Genomic DNA, 17,723 nt, shown 5'->3' on the forward strand with positions numbered 1-17,723 from the left:
GGGTATCAATTTGGAGTAATTTACTCTTTTTAAAAATATTCTTTTTAATTGATTTCAGAGAAAGAAAGGGAGAGGGAGAGAGATGACAACATCAGTGATGAGAGAGAATCACCTGTTGGCTACCTCCTGCACACCCCCATAACCTGGGCATGTGCCCTGACTGAAATCTACCATGACCTCCTGGTTCATGAGTTGAAGTGCAACCATTGAGCCACACCGCTGGGCAGGAGTAATTTAGTCTTGATATACAAATTAGTAAAGGACTGGAAAGTTTATAGGTATTTTGCCATAGAGTATGTCAGCATTTTTAACCTCTAGATACTGTCTTCGTGCTTGTATTCTATTTGGCCATGGATTGAAAGAAAGAAAATGAAACTGCCCTTCTGTTTCTGAGTGTCCCTATATAATGTATTCTTTTTGGCCCAATGCCTAGAAAGTTGTTTATAGAGTTGATGGAAGGATATATAATATCACTGTGCTCTGGCAGGTACTTACCGTGGCAGTCAAAAAATTTATGGGGAATATGCAGTATTCTCTCTGAAAATTGCTAAATCTTGGCTCCCAGTCATCATCCCCTGTATCATCTTATTTCCTCACTCCCTCTCCTTGCCCCCCACTTCTGACAGCCCTCTCTGTGTAGCTTTGAGCCCACTCAGTGTCCTCAGGAGACATTCTGCCTTAAAATTGTGCTGTTTGCCTGGATGAAATGTACAATGTGCACAAATAGGTTGTAGGGAAGCACAAATCTAGGCTCTCCTGGGAATTTAATGTCTTTGCTTTGTTCTGGTCAAGTTGCATATGAAATAGTTCCTTTCTTCTCCCACCAAAAAACCTTCCAAGCCTCAGTTTCCTCTCTATACTAAAGCATGAAGAGTGAAAATTACTTCTCTGCCTTTTAAACCTTTTCTACTGGCTTTAGTCTCACTTTTTATTTTTAAGGCTTTTTTATTTTTAGGTGAATTAATTGTCTTGTCCCTGAGCTACATCTTTTGCTTTTGTGTGGCCCAGAAAAATTTGTTTCCAGGAATCCTTATGCCCTAAAAGTAAGGAGAGCCTTCTGCTTAGGATTATAGGACTGGAAGTGACTATAGTTAAAGGTTATTTTGGAGGATGAAAGAGCTCAAGAAATTCTGTTTTGAGCTCAGTGTATCTTCTGATGAATCTTGACTCTAGAATAGTAACATTCTGACCCCTCATTATTTGCCTTTGTTAGCTTGAGGACAGCCTCTTGTACCCTACAAGTAAAATGGTAGGGAGACTCAAGACCATGTGATATGAAGACCTGATTTAAGAAGCTGGGAATGTTTAGAAAATGAAGATAAAGTTGCCTCTGTAAGAGGCTGACATGGAAGTGAGATTAGGAAGATGAGTTTTGCCTTTATCATACACACACACACACACACACACAGAGGTTTGTATCTAGAGGTAAAGACTTTCCCTTCACTAGAGGTATATACAATCAGGGTCAGTGCAACCATTTTTCAGAGTTTCTGATGATTCAGGAACCTAACTATGGAGGACTATGGATGCAGGAGGAGGGAGCTCAGTCCCCTTGCAATTATGAGATTCCATGATTCCTTTCTATCTTTTTAAAAAATATATTTTTATTGATTTTAGAGAGGAAATGAGAGGGAGAGAGAGATAGAAACATCAGTGATGAGAAAGAATCATTGACCAGCCGCTTCCTGCACGCCCCCTACTGGGGATCAAGCCTGCAACCCAGGCATGTGCCCTTGACCAAAATGAAACCCAAACCCTTCAGTCCGCAGGCTGATGCTCTATCCACTGAGCCAAACCAGATAGGGCTCCTTTGTATCTTTGATAGACTTTTCATTTTCTTGCCTGACCTTAGTTAGAAGCAGTATTGCATAAAGGTTAAGAAAGCAAGCACTAGAGCTGTATTTCCTGACTTTGAGTCCTACTTGTTCCGTGTACCAGTTGTATGCCATTTAGCAAATTATTTAACTTCTCTGTGACTCAGTTTATCTGTAAAATAGTGATGATAATAATATTTATCTCATAGGATTGTAGTAAGATTAAATGAGATACATAAAGCACCTTAGAATAGTGCCTGTAAACATTCCAAAATTTTTAGCTGATTATTATTATCTCTGTCCCTGTCAGTCATTTCTGTGTGTGGAGCTAGGTTTCTCTGTCTGGTCCAGATACTCCCTCCTCCCTCTTTTTTTAATCCTCACCTGGAGATGTTTATTCATTTTTTTAGAGAGAGAAACATTGATACGACAGAAAAGTATCAATTGGTTACCTCTCATATGCACCCCAACTGGGGATCAAACCCACAACTTAGATATGTGCCCTGAGTGGGAATTGGACCCAAAACCTTTTCAGTGTACAGGAGGACATTCCAATCAATCAAGCCACACCAGCCAGGGCTTAACATACCCTTTCTGACTATCTCAGGTGCTTTTAGCTAGAAGGAACAGTAAACTCAACTCAAAATAGCTTAAATGATAAGAGGATTTGTGACCTCACACATCAAGAAGTACAGAGCTGGGCAGGTAGGCGGGGTCCAGATTGACTAATTCAATGTCTGTTCTGCACCACAGCATCAAGGATCCAGACTTATTCTCTCTGCTCTACCATCTTCCATGTGTTGGTAAGATGTTGCCACAGTCCAGGCATCATCTGCATATAAGACAACCTTCAGCAGAAGATAACTACCTTTTTTTTATAGTGACCTTTTTAAAAAAATAATAATAATAATAATACAGTAGGAAGCTGTTCTTTGAAGGCACCCACCCAACAAAATCCTCTCATGTCTTAGTGTTGATGAGTCATTTATCCCTTCCCAAAACAGGAAAAAGGAAAAGGAATTACCACAATTGGTCCAACTAATTAAAATCTTCCTCCTAGGTCTCAGGAATGTGATCACCTTCCCTGATCATGTGTCCTTAGAGGAAGGCAGACACCAGAAGAAAGTCTGGGATAGATTGAGTGTAGAAGAAAGGGGAGATTTAAGTAGTCAGCCAGTATAAAGTGCTACTGTACCTTTTCCTTTGCTGCTTTATTTTTCCTCAGAGTACGAATTACTTTGTTTTACACAGCTCTTCAAGAGGCCAGTGACCTCAGTTGAGAGGACTCTCAAAATTATTAAAAATAGACTCATTAATCACTGTCTGTTTTATGGATGTCTTAAAATATCTAAAGTGCACGTTTTTCTGTTTCTCAATGAATGAAGGAAACCTGGAAACCATGTGGCTTCTTAAAATTTGAGTTAGAATATGTGACCCTATTCCAATATGACTGTTAAGAAAAATCATTTTTTGTTTGATTGGGTTTTTTTCCTTAGTGCTTTGGCTGAGCAACAGTGCTGGGACATTGTGAAGTTAGTCAGATAGTTGAGCCTTTTCTGACCCACATGTGAACAGGAGTGGCAAAGTTGTCACTGATTTGCAGAAATATACCTATTTGATAATTGAGGACCATCCTGGAAAAAGAAACAACCAGCTGCTTTGTATTTTTCCATATTATACCCCCCTCTCCAGTTTTATTGCGATTTAATTGACATACAGCTCTGTGTAAGTTTAAGGTGTACCGCATAATGACTTGACATTTATATATTGTGAAATGATTACCACACAATACATTTAGTTAACATCCATCTCCTCATATAGTTACCAAAAAATGTTTTTCTCCTTATAGTGAAAACTTTATTAAGATCTACTTAGACTCTTAAGTCTTTTCAAATATACCATACACAATGTTAACTATAGTCATTATGCTGTACATTAAATACCTAGTATTTCTTTATCCTATAACTGGAAGTTTGTACCTTCTGACCACTTTCATCCAATTCCACCACCTCCCCACCCCTCAACTTCTCTTTCTGACAGAGAAATCTGTGTGAGGCTATTTAAGCCTAAAAAAGAAAAATGTTGGTCTATCACAGCCGTGGGCAAACTACGGCCCGCAGGCCGGATCCGGCCCATTTGAAATGAATAAAACTATTGAAAAAAAAGACCGTATCCTTTTATGTAATGATGTTTACTTTGAATTTATATTAGTTCACACAAACACTCCATCCATGCTTTTGTTCCGGCCCTCCGGTCCAGTTTAAGAACCCATTGTGGCCCTCAAGTCAAAAAGTTTGCCCACCCCTGGTATCATGTAAAAAAGAAGTAAACTTAATTTTGTGTGATCCTAAGGCAGATTTAGAATAAAGATTGAAGCAGTTTGTAGCCTGTGGTAGGGTGCAACTACAGTATATAACAGTTAAAACTGTTTAAGAATTAGTGAAATTATCTGTCCCAGGAGTTTTCCAGGAGCTCTTCTTTGGGGGCATGCGGGGAGATTACATGAGGTGATATATAAGAACTTTTCTGATTCTGATCATTATTAATGTTTTCGAGCTAAGGGATACGGAGAGGGCATGCACCAAGTTTTACTATATTTCAAACTGAAGAGAATGGAGGCTTGATTTACTCATGGAGAGGGGAGGTGGATAAATATATGTGTATATGCAGTTCTTATGTACAACCAATGATCCATAAAGCTCTGTAGGTTATAACTCTTTTTATAGAAGTCTCTAGGTACTGAATCAATTAACTAAAAAATAGAACATCGGCCATTTTCTTTTATAGTCAGTTTCTTCCCACACTTCTCATCTTTAAATTCAGATGTATGACTGTGATTGTATGAATGACTTTCTGGCCTTTTAAAGGGAATATATCTAGCACTATGCAAACTAAGTTTCTAGACAGCTGCTCAAGAGCCGCCACAAGGTAAACAAAGCGATGATCTTGCAGACTATCTTATGCCAGGATGAACTTACCTGTGCTTCTTAAGAGTCTTAGTCTTTGGGTCTTAGCCGTTAAACTGATTTGAAAAATGAAAATATGTCTAGTGTGAAAGGTTTTTTTAAAGCATTGCTGATTGTTTGTTTAGCTCATTTCTAGCGCTACATGGAATAGACATGACATTTGGGAGAGTTTTCAGTCTATTTTTAAAGGAGGGAAAGTATTCAGGATTAAAATACAGTCATTAACCATGTAAGGAGAAACCTCTGCAAACCATTGTTAGAGCTAAGCGTGTTTGACTTCAGTAATTGTGGACATGAATCTGTGTAGAGCATTCACTTCTGTTTCTAAATGTATACTTGGGCCCTAGCCGGTTTGGCTCAGTGGATAGAGCGTTGGCCTGCGGATTCAAGGGTCCCAGGTTCAATTCCGGTCAAGGGCATGTACCTTGGTTGCAGGCACATCCCCAGTAGGGAGTGTGCAGGAGACAGCTGATCGATGTTTCTCTCTCATCGATGTCTAACTCTCTATCCCTTTTCCTTCCTCTCTATAAAAAATCAATAAAATATATTTTTAAATGTATACTTGGAAAACTGTGTTGACTTCATTACAGGACTTCCCAGGTAGCAATAGTAAGTGATAAAGAGCCGGCCACCCCTGCACTACAGATACTCTGTATCCGTGGAATGCAGTAGAATGACTGAATAAAAATAGTGAATAGCAAAGAAAAGATTCTCCCTTCCTCCAGGGAGAGACCCAGTCTTTCTGAAGGACATATAACTGGAGTACTCTTTTTGCTTTTTCAGCTTGCTTAAGGTAAAGGAAAAAATTAAGATTCTATAACCATTTTTTTTATTTTGCTGCTTTTTGATGGGGGAGAGGCTTGAAGTTGATAACAATGTTGTGGTTTGTGATAGCTGTGGAATTTCTCCCTTAGGAAAGGAGATCAGTCCTCTCTGTTAGTGAATGGAGCTTTATAATATACTAGAGGCCCTATGCACGAAATTCATACAAGTGTAGGCCTTCCTCCAATGGACACAAGACACTGTGTGTGTGTGTGGGGGGGGGCCTGTGCTGGGGAGTAGTGGAGGCTGGAGGAAGGTCAATGGGGAAAAAAAGGAGACATATATACTACTGTTTAAACAAGTAAATTAAATTTTTTTAAAAAGAGTAGGCCTTCCTTCCCCCAGCTGTTGGCACCAGCTTCTCTCTGGCCGCCGGCAGGCACCCAGGACCTGGGCTTCCCTCCGTCCGGAAGGTCATCCGGTCTAATTAGCATATTATGCTTTTATTATTATAGATTTTTCTTTCTGGAGAGTCTAGTGAGTTAACTCTTTGAAGTGCTCAAGCTAAAAATGTGTGCAGATTGCTGTAGGGAACAAGGGAGGGAAATAGGTGCCAAGAGGATTCATACTACATTACTTTAGAACCAAATCCTGGTGACTCTCAAAATAATTGTGCTGAGTAAAATAATTCAGATAATTATGACTAAAATTCTAGAAAATGGAGACGAATGTGTAGTGCCAGCAGATCAGTGGTTGGCTGGGAAAGGCAGGGAAGGGAGGAGGGATTTACCAAAGAGAAGGGGCAAAGTTTGGGGTGATAAATGTGCTTATTACTTTGGTTGTGGTGATGGTTTCACAAATATATGCATGTGAAACCATTGTAACTCATTAAACTGTACATTTTAACTATATGCAGTTTATTGTATAAAGTTTTACCTCAATAAAGCTTTTTTAAAAAGGAAAATAAACAGCCCTAGCCAGTTTGGCTCATTAGATAGAGTGTCGGCCTGCGGACTGAAGGGTCCTGGGTTCGATTCCAGTCAAGGGCATGTACCTTGGTTGCAGATTCCCTGGCCCTAGTCAGGGTGTTTGCAGGAAGTAACCAATTGATGTGTCTCTTTCACATCGATGTTTCTCTCTGTCTCTCCCTCTCCCTTCTATTCTCTCTAAAAATCAATGGAAAAATATACTCAGGCGAGGATTAACAAAACAACAACCAAAAGAGGAAAATAAACAGATCCAAAGATAGTGTTTGTCAGAGGGCCTTTTTCTGGGTTATAGGGAAGCCACTGAAGACTTGTATGTGCAATACAAGTCTTGTGTGATGTGTTAAGTATAAATACACACCTCTTATTTAATGCATTTGATGTTTCTTTAGGAGTCCATAGAGTCTACTGTATTCTATTGAAGAAGATGTCTAATAGTAACACTACTCAAGAGACCCTGGAAATAATGAAAGAATCAGAAAAAAAACTGGTAGAAGAATCTGTAAGCAAAAACAAGTTTATATCTAAGACTCCAAGTAAAGAAGAAATTGACAAAGAGAGTGAAGATACCAGTTTGCGTCAGGAGACACAGGTAAGGATTAGAAGTGCATATATGCACACTCTTTATAACTGAACAGAAGGGTCTTTATAGGTGGCGATGGGGGATCTATAGGAAGCCAGTCACTTATAAGAACACTTGATTCTCCCTAAAAACCCAACTTCAGCTCTCAAGAAATATCTCCCTCCTTTTTTGCCATAGATTCCATAAAGAAGTCAAAAGAAGACAGGAGTGAAAGCCCTAACCCATGTAGATCTGAGTTACACTGCTTCTTGCTATATTTTGATATTTTTTAACTATCAAAAAATAAACTGTAGCCCTGACCGGTTTGGCTCAGTGGATAGAGCGTCGGCCTGTGGACTGAAGGACTGAAGGGTCCCAGGTTCGATTCCAGTTAAGGGCATGTACCTTGGTTGCGGGTACATCCCCAGTTGGGAGTGTGCAGGAAGCAGCTGAATCAATGTTTCTCTCTCATCGATGTTTCTAACTCTCTATCCCTCTCATTCTCCCTTCCTCTCTGTAAAAAATCAATAAAATATATTTTAAAAAATAATAAAATAAAAATAAACTGTATACAAACACATATTTAACAAGTCATAATATGGCTCATACAAGAAATTCTTAAAACTGGGGCTGCCTGGTTTTACACAGTGTTAAATTCATATCCTGGTTGTGTTAAAGCAGTCAGCATTTTCTGGTTCAGAAATAGTCTCTGAACTTGCTACTTGGAAAATGTAAGTGGGGAAAATGTAAGTGGGAGGAATTTCACTCTTTGGTTGCAATGTTCTTCATCCAGATTCATATGACAGTGCAGACATGATAGCAATAGGTGATGGTCAGCTGAGCTTCCTTCAGGGCTCCTCTGTACCCAGGCATCCCAGACTCTGAGTCTCATCTAGCTTACTTGTTCGAGTCCTTCTCTTCTTCCGTGGTCTCTGCTGGTTTCCCCTGTTATCCTAGCCCAAATTACATATAACCTTTCCTTCATGCCCAGCAGTGAAACTAGTATTTATTATATGCTTAGGAAATAGACTGTTAACTCTAGTATATTAGTTTAAAAAGCAGTAGCACCAACATTTTGGAGAGTCTGGAAACTTAAAGCATAATTTCCCTTGACAACCCAATACACCTAGGCCTTGTCTTCTTTAAAGATTAAAACAGGCCGAAACCGGTTTGGCTCAGTGGATAGAGCGTCAGCCTGCGGACTGAAGGGTCCCGGATTCGATTCCGGTCAAGGACATGTACCTGGGTTGCGGGCACATCCCCAGTGGGAGATGTGCAGGAGGCAGCTGATCCATGTTTCTCTCTCATCGATGTTTCTAACTCTGTCTCTCTCCCTTTCTCTCTGTAAAAAAATCAATAAAATATATTTTGAAAAATAAATAAATAAATAAAGATTAAAACAGCAACAACATAAAGAGATGAATTAAAATCAGACAGCTCTTTGAAATATTATGTTCTCTAGCTGCCTGCTTTTCTGTCTTTCCTCTTAACAGTTTGTCAGATCTCTGTCCTGGCTGCTTTTCCTTACATTATCTTGCATGTGAGTTGTCATTCCCTGCCTATCCTTCCAGAGTTTGTGGAGACAGTCTGCCACTGTTTCATCTATACGTCTAGCCTCCACTGGTACCAATAATGAATTTTAATTCACTAGGGAAGATATGAAGAATGTTTAATTATGCACTGTCATGGTACTTGGAAGATGATAATTAAATGAACTTTTGGGTCCAAGTTACTCTGTTCTCAGGAGATTATTTTAAGCTGTGTTCTGAACTCCCATTTTATGTATTTCTTTAAGACAGGTAGAAAAGAAAGGATGTTTATAGGTTTTATATGCCTTATGGACACTCACTTGGTTTAAAAATGTCTTCACATAGATATACAAATAGTTGGGCAGGGAGAAGGGAACCTGTTTCCCCTCTGACTCCTTTGCAGCTCCTTAGAGCAGTGGAGCTGCTGCTGCCATCTACTGGAGCCCCTGCTCCTTCTACAAAGTCTCCAGTCTTTTTGGCCACCCTTTGGAAGCCCTCTCCCCTCTACCATTTCCCAAAAGATCATGTACCCCTTCAACAACACTAAAAGTGCTATTCTTTTCCCTACCTTCCCCCTGACTCACACTCTAGAAGTCTCCCCAAGAATCTTACTGATGCTGTCAAGGGAGCGCCTGTTATGCACTGGAAGTGAAAAGTTTGGGGGAAGGGGACTTTGATTATTTATACTGTGTGAAACATATTCTTGGAATCAGCAATTGGAGCTCAGAACATCTTTTGCATGGAAACAGTGCTATAAAAGGCAGGTTCTGAGATTCAGTTTAGAATGGGCAGGCTCTGACTTTTAACATATATTGAACTTAGATGGGTCCTTCAGTTAACCAACTGGTTATGGCCTCCTAGCTGGACTTTCTGCCTTTAAAATTGTAATTCCTTCTGATTCATTTACCATACTGCTTTAGAAAGATGGTTGTGAAATAAAGATCTGATTGTGTTAATTCTACTCAAACTTTCTGTGTATCTTACTGCCCTAGGCTAAGTCCCAGATTTGTCTGCCTTACATATTGTGACCTAGTCCCTTACCTGCCAGTCATCCACCTCTGGCGTCCTATTCTTCAGCCTATGTGATAGGAATCTTTGACCTTATTATAAATAGAGACTGAAAAGTTTTGGGAAAGCATGCTTTTGTACAAGCTTTCTCTGCCTAGAATGCCTTCCTTTGTATTCTTTCCCTGGTCTCCTCCAGCCCCTAAATCCCCTCTGCCAACATCTGTCTAGTATCCATTTATCCTTCCAAACTCAATCCAAATGTGTCTTTCTCCCAGAAGCCTTCCTTGACAACCTTACTCATCCATTGCAGATCTAAATTGTATAATTCTTCAATTAATGTCTATCTTCTCCACAGAACTCTAAGCTCTGAGGCCCAGGATTAGGTCAGTTTGGGCTTATCATTGTATCTCTAAGGCCCAGCACAATTCCTTACAGGCACTCAATATTGCTAAGGTCTGACTTTGACACTTATGCTGTGTGTTCCTGTAGCACTCCACAAGAACCTCTGTAATATACTTAATGTACTATATTGTAATTGTCTATTTGTCTTCTTCAACAGGATTATGAGTTCCTTTTTGACAAGGTTTGTGTCTTTTATCTCTGTATCCTCTAGTAGTTACCATGGTGTCTAGTAGATATATTATGCTTTTAATATATATTTGACTATTGAATGAAAACTATCCATTCTGGAAAATAAGCAGATTTATACATACATTGCTGTAGGGTTATAAATTGATAAAACCTCATTGAAAGGCAATTGGTAATACTTTACTGTATAAAATTTTTAAATGGATAAAAATATACTTTATTTTTAGGTATACTCAGTGTATGGTCATTGAAACATTGTTTATACTAACAAACATTCAGAAACTTCCAAAATGGTGCAATTTAAGGGATTGGTAAAATAAGTTATAAAACAGCCATACAATGGAATACCATGTAGCCATTAATAAAGACAGTAGATCTTCTATAAAACGATATCCATGAAAAAAAATAGTTTAAAAGCAAGGTTCAGAGAAATGTGTACAACCTACTTCTATTTGGCTTAAAAACAAATAAACTTGTGTGCATACACATGTACGATAAGCTTATTTGCATAAAAGATCTCTGGAAAGATTATAAGAAATTCAGTATTAATTGAGAGAACCAGGTAGCTGGAGGACAGATGCCCCCATTAATACCTCTTGAATGTTTGTGTTATTACCTATCTGAAAAAATAATGACAAAATACTATTTCATATTCCTGGACTCTTACTCTTCCCTTACTGTAAGATCTTGCCACTGACCAGATCCACCATCATTGTCATTTCTTACTCTTTCCATTCACTCTTCCGGTTCTCTATTTTGCATTGGAGTTGTCTTGTTCAGTAACTAGAGAAGACAACGAAGAAAAGGAAATCCTCACCTACCCAGGAGTGTGCTGGTACTCTGACTCTGTCTTGTTTTCCCTCCCCAGCCCACCTGCCTCAGTTCTCTTCTACTCCAGTGCCAGTGAGTTCCATTCTAATCATCTCAGAAGCCCTAAGTACCTCATCCTGTACATAATCCTACCCACCCTCTTTCCAAAAGCCGAATTTTGACTTTTCAGCTGTTCAGAAACTTCATCAATTAATTAGTTTTTTCTTCCCTCCTCCAAACTCAGGCCCTCATCCTTCATCTTCTACCCTATTCCTTACCCATTCTCCTTATCCTCCCTTTGCTCCGGAGGTCTTATCCATATCTTCCATTCTCCCTACTTTTTATCCTGTCCCATCTTGTATTCCTGACCCAGGCAGTCTATAATAAGAGCCACCACCAGGAGCTTACAACTGGGACAATTGTCGGAGGAAGACGGTTGACACGATCTTTATTCCATTTCAGCAGCAATAGGGATAGGTGATTTGGATATTTCAGATTGGAACTCTGAATGGATTGTCCTATAAAGATATTATTATAAGTGATGGTTAGGAGTCATATTTCATGTCCACGAGTATCATAAACAAGAGTGTTCTGTGGTTTACCCAAAAGTAATTTTTATCAATCTGTGGAATAGGCCAACCAGTCAATATCTTCCTACTTTTTGTCTGCATGGTGAATGGTGATTTGTCTGTAAGTGGCCTGTAGTGGCTTCTGTGTCATGGTTGCTAGAGTTATAGCACAGGGGAATAACCACACCAAGTGGGTCTCATCATAATTTGGCTATGCAACAGTTTTGCAGTTAGTGCTTTCTCTTTGTAAACTTGTATTGCTTTTAACTTGTGTTGATTTTCCCCATCTTTAATATTTTCTAATCCCCTTCTAACAGAGGCGGACATCCAACCATGGTCATGCCAGGAAAAGAGCCAAGGTGAGCACCTTTTCTCTATAATTTCTTTCCTGGTGTTATTAGTAATGCATTTTACAAATAAACTTATCACTAATATCTCATTTATTTGCATTATACATAGGTGAAGGTTTCTGCCTAATTGTGAATATACATACACATGTACACACAGAGAGACATGCATGCATACATATCCTATTGTAAGGTTTGGCTATATTTTTCTCCATTATCTCTGGTTCAGCCACATGTATTTCTGTTAACTGTGGGATACCCACAAAAGCCTGAGCAAATTTGTCCTAGTTCTACTGTAATGCTAGTTTCTCTACTCAGCTCTGGCTTCTCTGAGAATAGCTGCTATATGACTCCTACTTTTTTCCCTCAACATTTTTTTCTTTATGAATTTTTTTTTAGATTAATCATGCCCCATTGGTAGAAATTATTCAAGATTTTGAACATCCTAAAAATATAGCCCTTTTTTAAAATATATATTTTACTTTTTAGGTTGGACAAGGAGGAAGACTTAGTTTTTAATCATTGTATGATAAAATTAGCACATCACAGATTATTTTAAGTAGTGTTACCAGGAAGGACTGTATATTATTAGTGTGTGCTAGCATATTAATTTTAGTTGGAAAACTGTAAAATGTTAAACTTTTCTTGCAGTGGGAAGAATTATCACCAGAAGTAATAATTAAGGGTATCCACCCTTTTCCCCCTGAAAAATAATGGCAGAATTTGAGAGTGGCCCAGCCATTTTGTTACTTGGGTTTAAAGAAGGCCACTATGTATGATAAATCTGCATCTTGCTTTATATGGCCTAATCCGCAGTGATGTTCTTGACATTAAAGTTCAATCAGAGGGTGTTCACTGCAATGTCACTTCTTCCTGAACTTTTTTCTTTCTTTTTTTAAAATATATATTTATTGATTTCAGAGAGGAAGGGAGAGGGAGATAGATAGAGATAGAAGCATCAATGATGAGAGAGAACCACCGTTTGGCTGCCTCCTGCATGCCCCCCACCTGGGATCGACCCTGCAACCCGAGCATGTGCCCCTGACTGAAATCGAACCTGGGACCCTTCAGTCCGCAGGCTGCTCTATCCGCTGAGCCAAACCACCTAGGGTAGTGGTCGGCAAACTGCGGCTCGTGAGCCACATGCAGCTCTTTGGCCCCTTGAGTGTGGCTCTTCCACAAAATACCTCGTGTGAGCGCGCAATTGAAACCTGGTGGCCCATGCGCAGAAGTCGGTTTTCGGAAAGGAGATAGACGAAAAAGTATACAAGACGAGTGTGGATGGGAGAGTTGGAAGGGGTCGACCTCAGCAAACGTACCTCAATCAGATTGAGGATGTTTTTAGCAAAGGCCAGCTTAGGAGTACCCTAACTAAGTTAATAACAATGTACCTACCTATATAGTTTAAGTTTAAAAAATTTGGCTCTCAAAAGAAATTTCAATCGTTGTACTGTTGATATTTGGCTCTGTTGACTAATGAGTTTGCCGACCACTGACCTAGGGCCTTCCTGAACTTTTTGAGTTAAGTAAGATAGTTATTATCTTCATTTTACAGTTGAGGAAACTTGGGCTTATAGCGACTGAGTGTGTTTGACAAAGGACATTTATTAGTAAGTGGCAGAACTAGGCTTGAAATCAGTTCTTCAGACTTACAAGTTTTTTATTTGTTTGTTTTGTTTTTGTTAATCCTCACCCGAGGATATTTTTTCATTGAGTTTTTTTTTGTTGTTTGTTTTTTTAAGAGAGAGTGAAAAAGAAGGAGGAGAGAGAGAGACATTGATGTGAAAGAGACACATTGATTAGTTGCCTCCCATTGATGACCCCACCAGGAGGGGTATCCAACATGCAATCCAAGTATGTGCCCTTGATCAGGAATCAAACCTGTGACACTTCGGTGCTTGGGCTGGCGCTCTAACTTAGCCACATGGTCCAGGACAGACTTGCAAATATTTTTCACTATACTGCTCTACATAGAATACATATACCAAGTTTTGTACTTTTGTATTCATGGTAAACCTCGATTGTATTGTAAGAACTCAGTAAATGTTTATAGGTAAATTTCTTATAAGTCACTCTATGGCAGTGGTTCTCAACCTTCCTAATGCTGCAACCCTTTAATACAGTTCCTCATGTTATAGTGACCCCCAATTTAATTGTTACAAATTAAACATAATTAAAGCATAGTGATTAATCACAAAAACAATATGTAATTATATATGTGTTTTCCGATGGTCTTAGGCGACCCCTGTGAAAGGGTCGTTTGACCCCCAAAGGGGTTGCGACCCACAGGTTGAGAACCGCTGCTCTATAGTTTTTGACTTTGAAGATCCCTAGGAGAGCAGTGATTTGCAAAATGGATTTCAGACCTTTTTGGGATTCTCCCACCAGTAGAAATAAACCAAATGGATTCACTTTTTATCACATTAATTCCCAATTGTTAGAATGGTTTTTCTATCTTTCTTCTTATTCTTTTCTTAGACACTTCTTTCCATCGTTACCACCTAAGGTTTAGAGTCATTTAGCATTTACTGTCTACTGTACACTAGGCACTATTTATGATACGTATGTTTACATACTTTATGTCATCTAATTCTCACAACAGCTCTTTAAGTATTTTTATCACAGTTTTATTGAAAAACAGAGACCCAGAGAGGTCAAGTAATTAGTTCAAGTTCTTGTAGTCCATAAGCAAAAAAACAGGAGTTAAAGCTAGGGCTTCTGGTTCTTAAATCTGGGGTCTTTCTACTAAGGTCTGCTGTTGTGTATTCTCAGTAAACTTCTGAGTCTGAAATTGGAGCACTGGGCTGGAGAGAGAAGGGGGTGGAAATGGGAGGGCCAAGTGAAGTGGTTTTCCTATCTGTCTAAAGTAGCCTTTTTGTTTTTATATGTCTACTGTTATAAGCAGGAGAATTATCTTTCTTTTGGGGTGGGAAGAATTATCTTTCAAGTGAATCAGGAACTGGCAAGTAGGATCTGTTTTTTAAAAAACCTTATTTAATAGAAGCAGCAACAGAGCCAAAGGGGATGTCCATCCTTCAGCCAAAAGCTTTCTGAATGTCTGCCAAGGGAATATATATGTTATTTGTTTTTTCTCAGTCTAATTCCAAGCTCAAGTTGGTACGCAGTCTGGCAGTGTGTGAGGAGTCTTCTGCCCCATTTGCTGATGGGTCACTAGAAACCCAGGTAGGTCCTTTATAAGAGTAAGTGTAGCTTTTGAGTTTGGCAGTTGTTTTGTAAACTAGTATAGCAACCACATCAACATTAGGCTTGGAAATCAGAAGCTTCGATACAAGCCATTATAGTAAAGCATGGCCTGGGTGAGATCATGAAGTATAGATCTTCACACCTGGATCACCCATGATGATGCAGACAAGCCGATCCCAGGGCTGGATATTATTTTCCCACCCACACCCTTTCCCTCTGGTGGTTAGAACCATTTCCATCTAATTCTTGTACCAAGAACTGCCAGTGTAACTTGAGCTGCCTATATAATATAAGGCTGTGATTGTAGAAAAGGTTTGGCCTTTATCCTTTTTTTAAAACAAAAGCTAAAACAATTTAATTAATAAAATACCCTCTTCTATAAGAGAATGCTACCACCCCAAGATTTATCTTCTCTGAGATTTAAGGGGGTTACAGGAGAATTAAAATCCATTTTGCTTTGATTATATTTCTCTTTACTTTTGTCCAAGGATATAATTCAATTGCACATCAGCTGCCCCTCTGACAAAGAGGAAGAAAAGTCCACAAAGGATGTTTCTGAAAAGGAAGACAAGGACAAAAACAAAGAAAAGGTGCCAAGGAAGATGCTCTCTAGAGGTGAGAACTTTCCCTCTTTCTTAATCTGTCCTAGGGCCTGGCTCTTCATTGCCCTTTCCTTCCATCTTGAAGTCTGGCATCTGCTGGCCTAACTGGCCCAACAGTTCATTGTGTCCTATGGACTTCATGGTTGCTTGAGAAGGTACCTAACAAAGTTACTTTCTTTGCTGCTTTATCCAACCCTGTCTTAGGGGCTCATGTCATACCACAGAGAGCTGCTCCATTAACATTGGTGCTACTCATAGGAAGACGTAGTCAATTCTGATTTTATTTTTGCTTTGGAATAAACAGTGACATGGATCATCGCTGGTTGCAGCTCCTCCAGATACCTTTCATATTTTGGGATGATTAAAGTAACTATTTTTAGCAGTGCAGATTTGCATATTATTATTAAATTCTCTTTGGCTTTAAACTCTTAGGCTGATAGCAAAAAGACATGGTCCCATAAAATGATAGTTGAGAGGAAAAAAGCAACCATGGAATTAAAATGTTATTTAAAAAAATCATATAAATAATCAACATTTGAGCATATTTGCTGAGATTATGCAAAATTCAGCCTTGATTGCCCTTACCGGGACCTTATTTTCCTTAAGTAGAATAAAAACAGCTTTGTTTTGGTGAGGGCATTCAGTAAATACTGATGGTGAGGTGGCTTTTCACTATAATCCTGATGCAAAACTATGACTTATATTCTACCTTCTATAATTGTCATGAGGAATTTGGGGGGGCTGGCAAATCAAAGTCATTCTGGTTTTTAAGCTAAAACCCCTAACGTTTGATTCTACTTTCCTGTTCTCATCCCTCCTGATCAGGTTGTAGGCTTCTGCTTGGGATTAGATGTTATGCAAGGCAATTTCATTTATTTTAAATTTATTTTGTTGCGGTGGTTTTAGACTCCAGCCAAGAATATACGGACTCCACTGGAATAGACCTACATGAATTTCTTGTAAACACACTGAAAAAGAACCCAAGGTAATAGCATGATTTGATGAATGGGGCAAAGGGGCCAGCAGCCAGAAGGAAACCCAAGCTCCAGGTAGCTTCTCAGAATTTTTCCATTAGAATCTCAGGATACCCATCCCCCTGCCACCATTTCTCTTCAATGTAGTTTTACTTTCTGTAAGGGTTTCAGAATATCCTCATATTGAGGTTTCTCCTTTCAGAAGAGTTGAGAAAAATTCTGTGGAAGAAGAATGCAGAGACAAAGAAATATGAAGGCTTGGGAGTACAATTAAAAAGCACAGAAACAAAATAGTAATTGTATATAAGCTAAACCATAATAGTTTTAAAATGCTATAAAAATCATATAGGATGTAGAATAATAATTAGGTGAATAAGTGTAAAGTATGTGTTTATATGAATATGACTGCCAACAGAATTAGGTTTCTGATAAGGATAACAAAGTACATGGTTAGCAGGATCTGCAAAATGCATACACAGTTGTTTTTCTTTTCTTTCTTTTATAATTCTTTATTGTTGAAAGTATTACATATGTTCCTTTTTATCCCCTATTGACCCTCTCCAGCCCGCCCCTGGCCACTCCCCGTCCCCCAAACCTTCAGCGCCCTATTGTCTGTGTCCATGTGTTATGCATATATGCATACATGATCTTTGGTTGATTACCTCCCACCCACCCACCTACCCTCCCCGGCCTTCCCTCTGAGATTCCATACTCTATTAATTATTTTCCTTTTTTAAAGTAACGTAAGAAAAGTCAGTGAGGTTCAGTAGCCATTACATTTTGGTCCACTATTGGGGTTTGGATCTCTTTGTCCCTTCAGCTTTTATAATGAGCAGGTTGTGTTCTCAGTCTTTGCTTTGAATACCTATGGGAGGCTGCTTTTGTTTTGTTTTAATCTTTTCTAAACAGGGACAGAATGATGCTGCTAAAATTAGAACAGGAGATTCTGGAATTTATTAATGACAACAAGTAAGTTATTTGAATGAAATACAAATTTAGAGG

The 17,723-nt window shown here is 38.9% G+C and overlaps 1 protein-coding gene across 12 annotated transcripts in view; it reads left to right on the plus strand.

The window, feature by feature from the left end:
* R3HDM2 (R3H domain containing 2) overlaps positions 1–17,723 on the plus strand; it is a 126,894-nt gene that overhangs the window by 74,208 nt on the left and 34,963 nt on the right. For 9 of the 12 annotated variants that reach the window (XM_006757336.2, XM_006757337.2, XM_006757344.2 and 6 more), the window contains 7 exons: positions 6,921–7,120; positions 10,187–10,210; positions 11,912–11,953; positions 15,038–15,124; positions 15,634–15,760; positions 16,654–16,732; positions 17,631–17,690. In XM_006757336.2, the coding sequence (XP_006757399.1) occupies positions 6,921–7,120; positions 10,187–10,210; positions 11,912–11,953; positions 15,038–15,124; positions 15,634–15,760; positions 16,654–16,732; positions 17,631–17,690 (619 nt within the window). The remainder of the gene's footprint in view (positions 1–6,920; positions 7,121–10,186; positions 10,211–11,911; positions 11,954–15,037; positions 15,125–15,633; positions 15,761–16,653; positions 16,733–17,630; positions 17,691–17,723) is intronic. The other 3 variants (XM_006757339.2, XM_006757345.2, XM_006757347.2) reach the window with 1 other exon arrangement.

The sequence above is a fragment of the Myotis davidii genome, unplaced genomic scaffold (genome assembly GCF_000327345.1).
Source record: "Myotis davidii unplaced genomic scaffold, ASM32734v1 scaffold1134, whole genome shotgun sequence".
In the NCBI taxonomy this organism is placed as follows: domain Eukaryota; kingdom Metazoa; phylum Chordata; class Mammalia; order Chiroptera; family Vespertilionidae; genus Myotis; species Myotis davidii.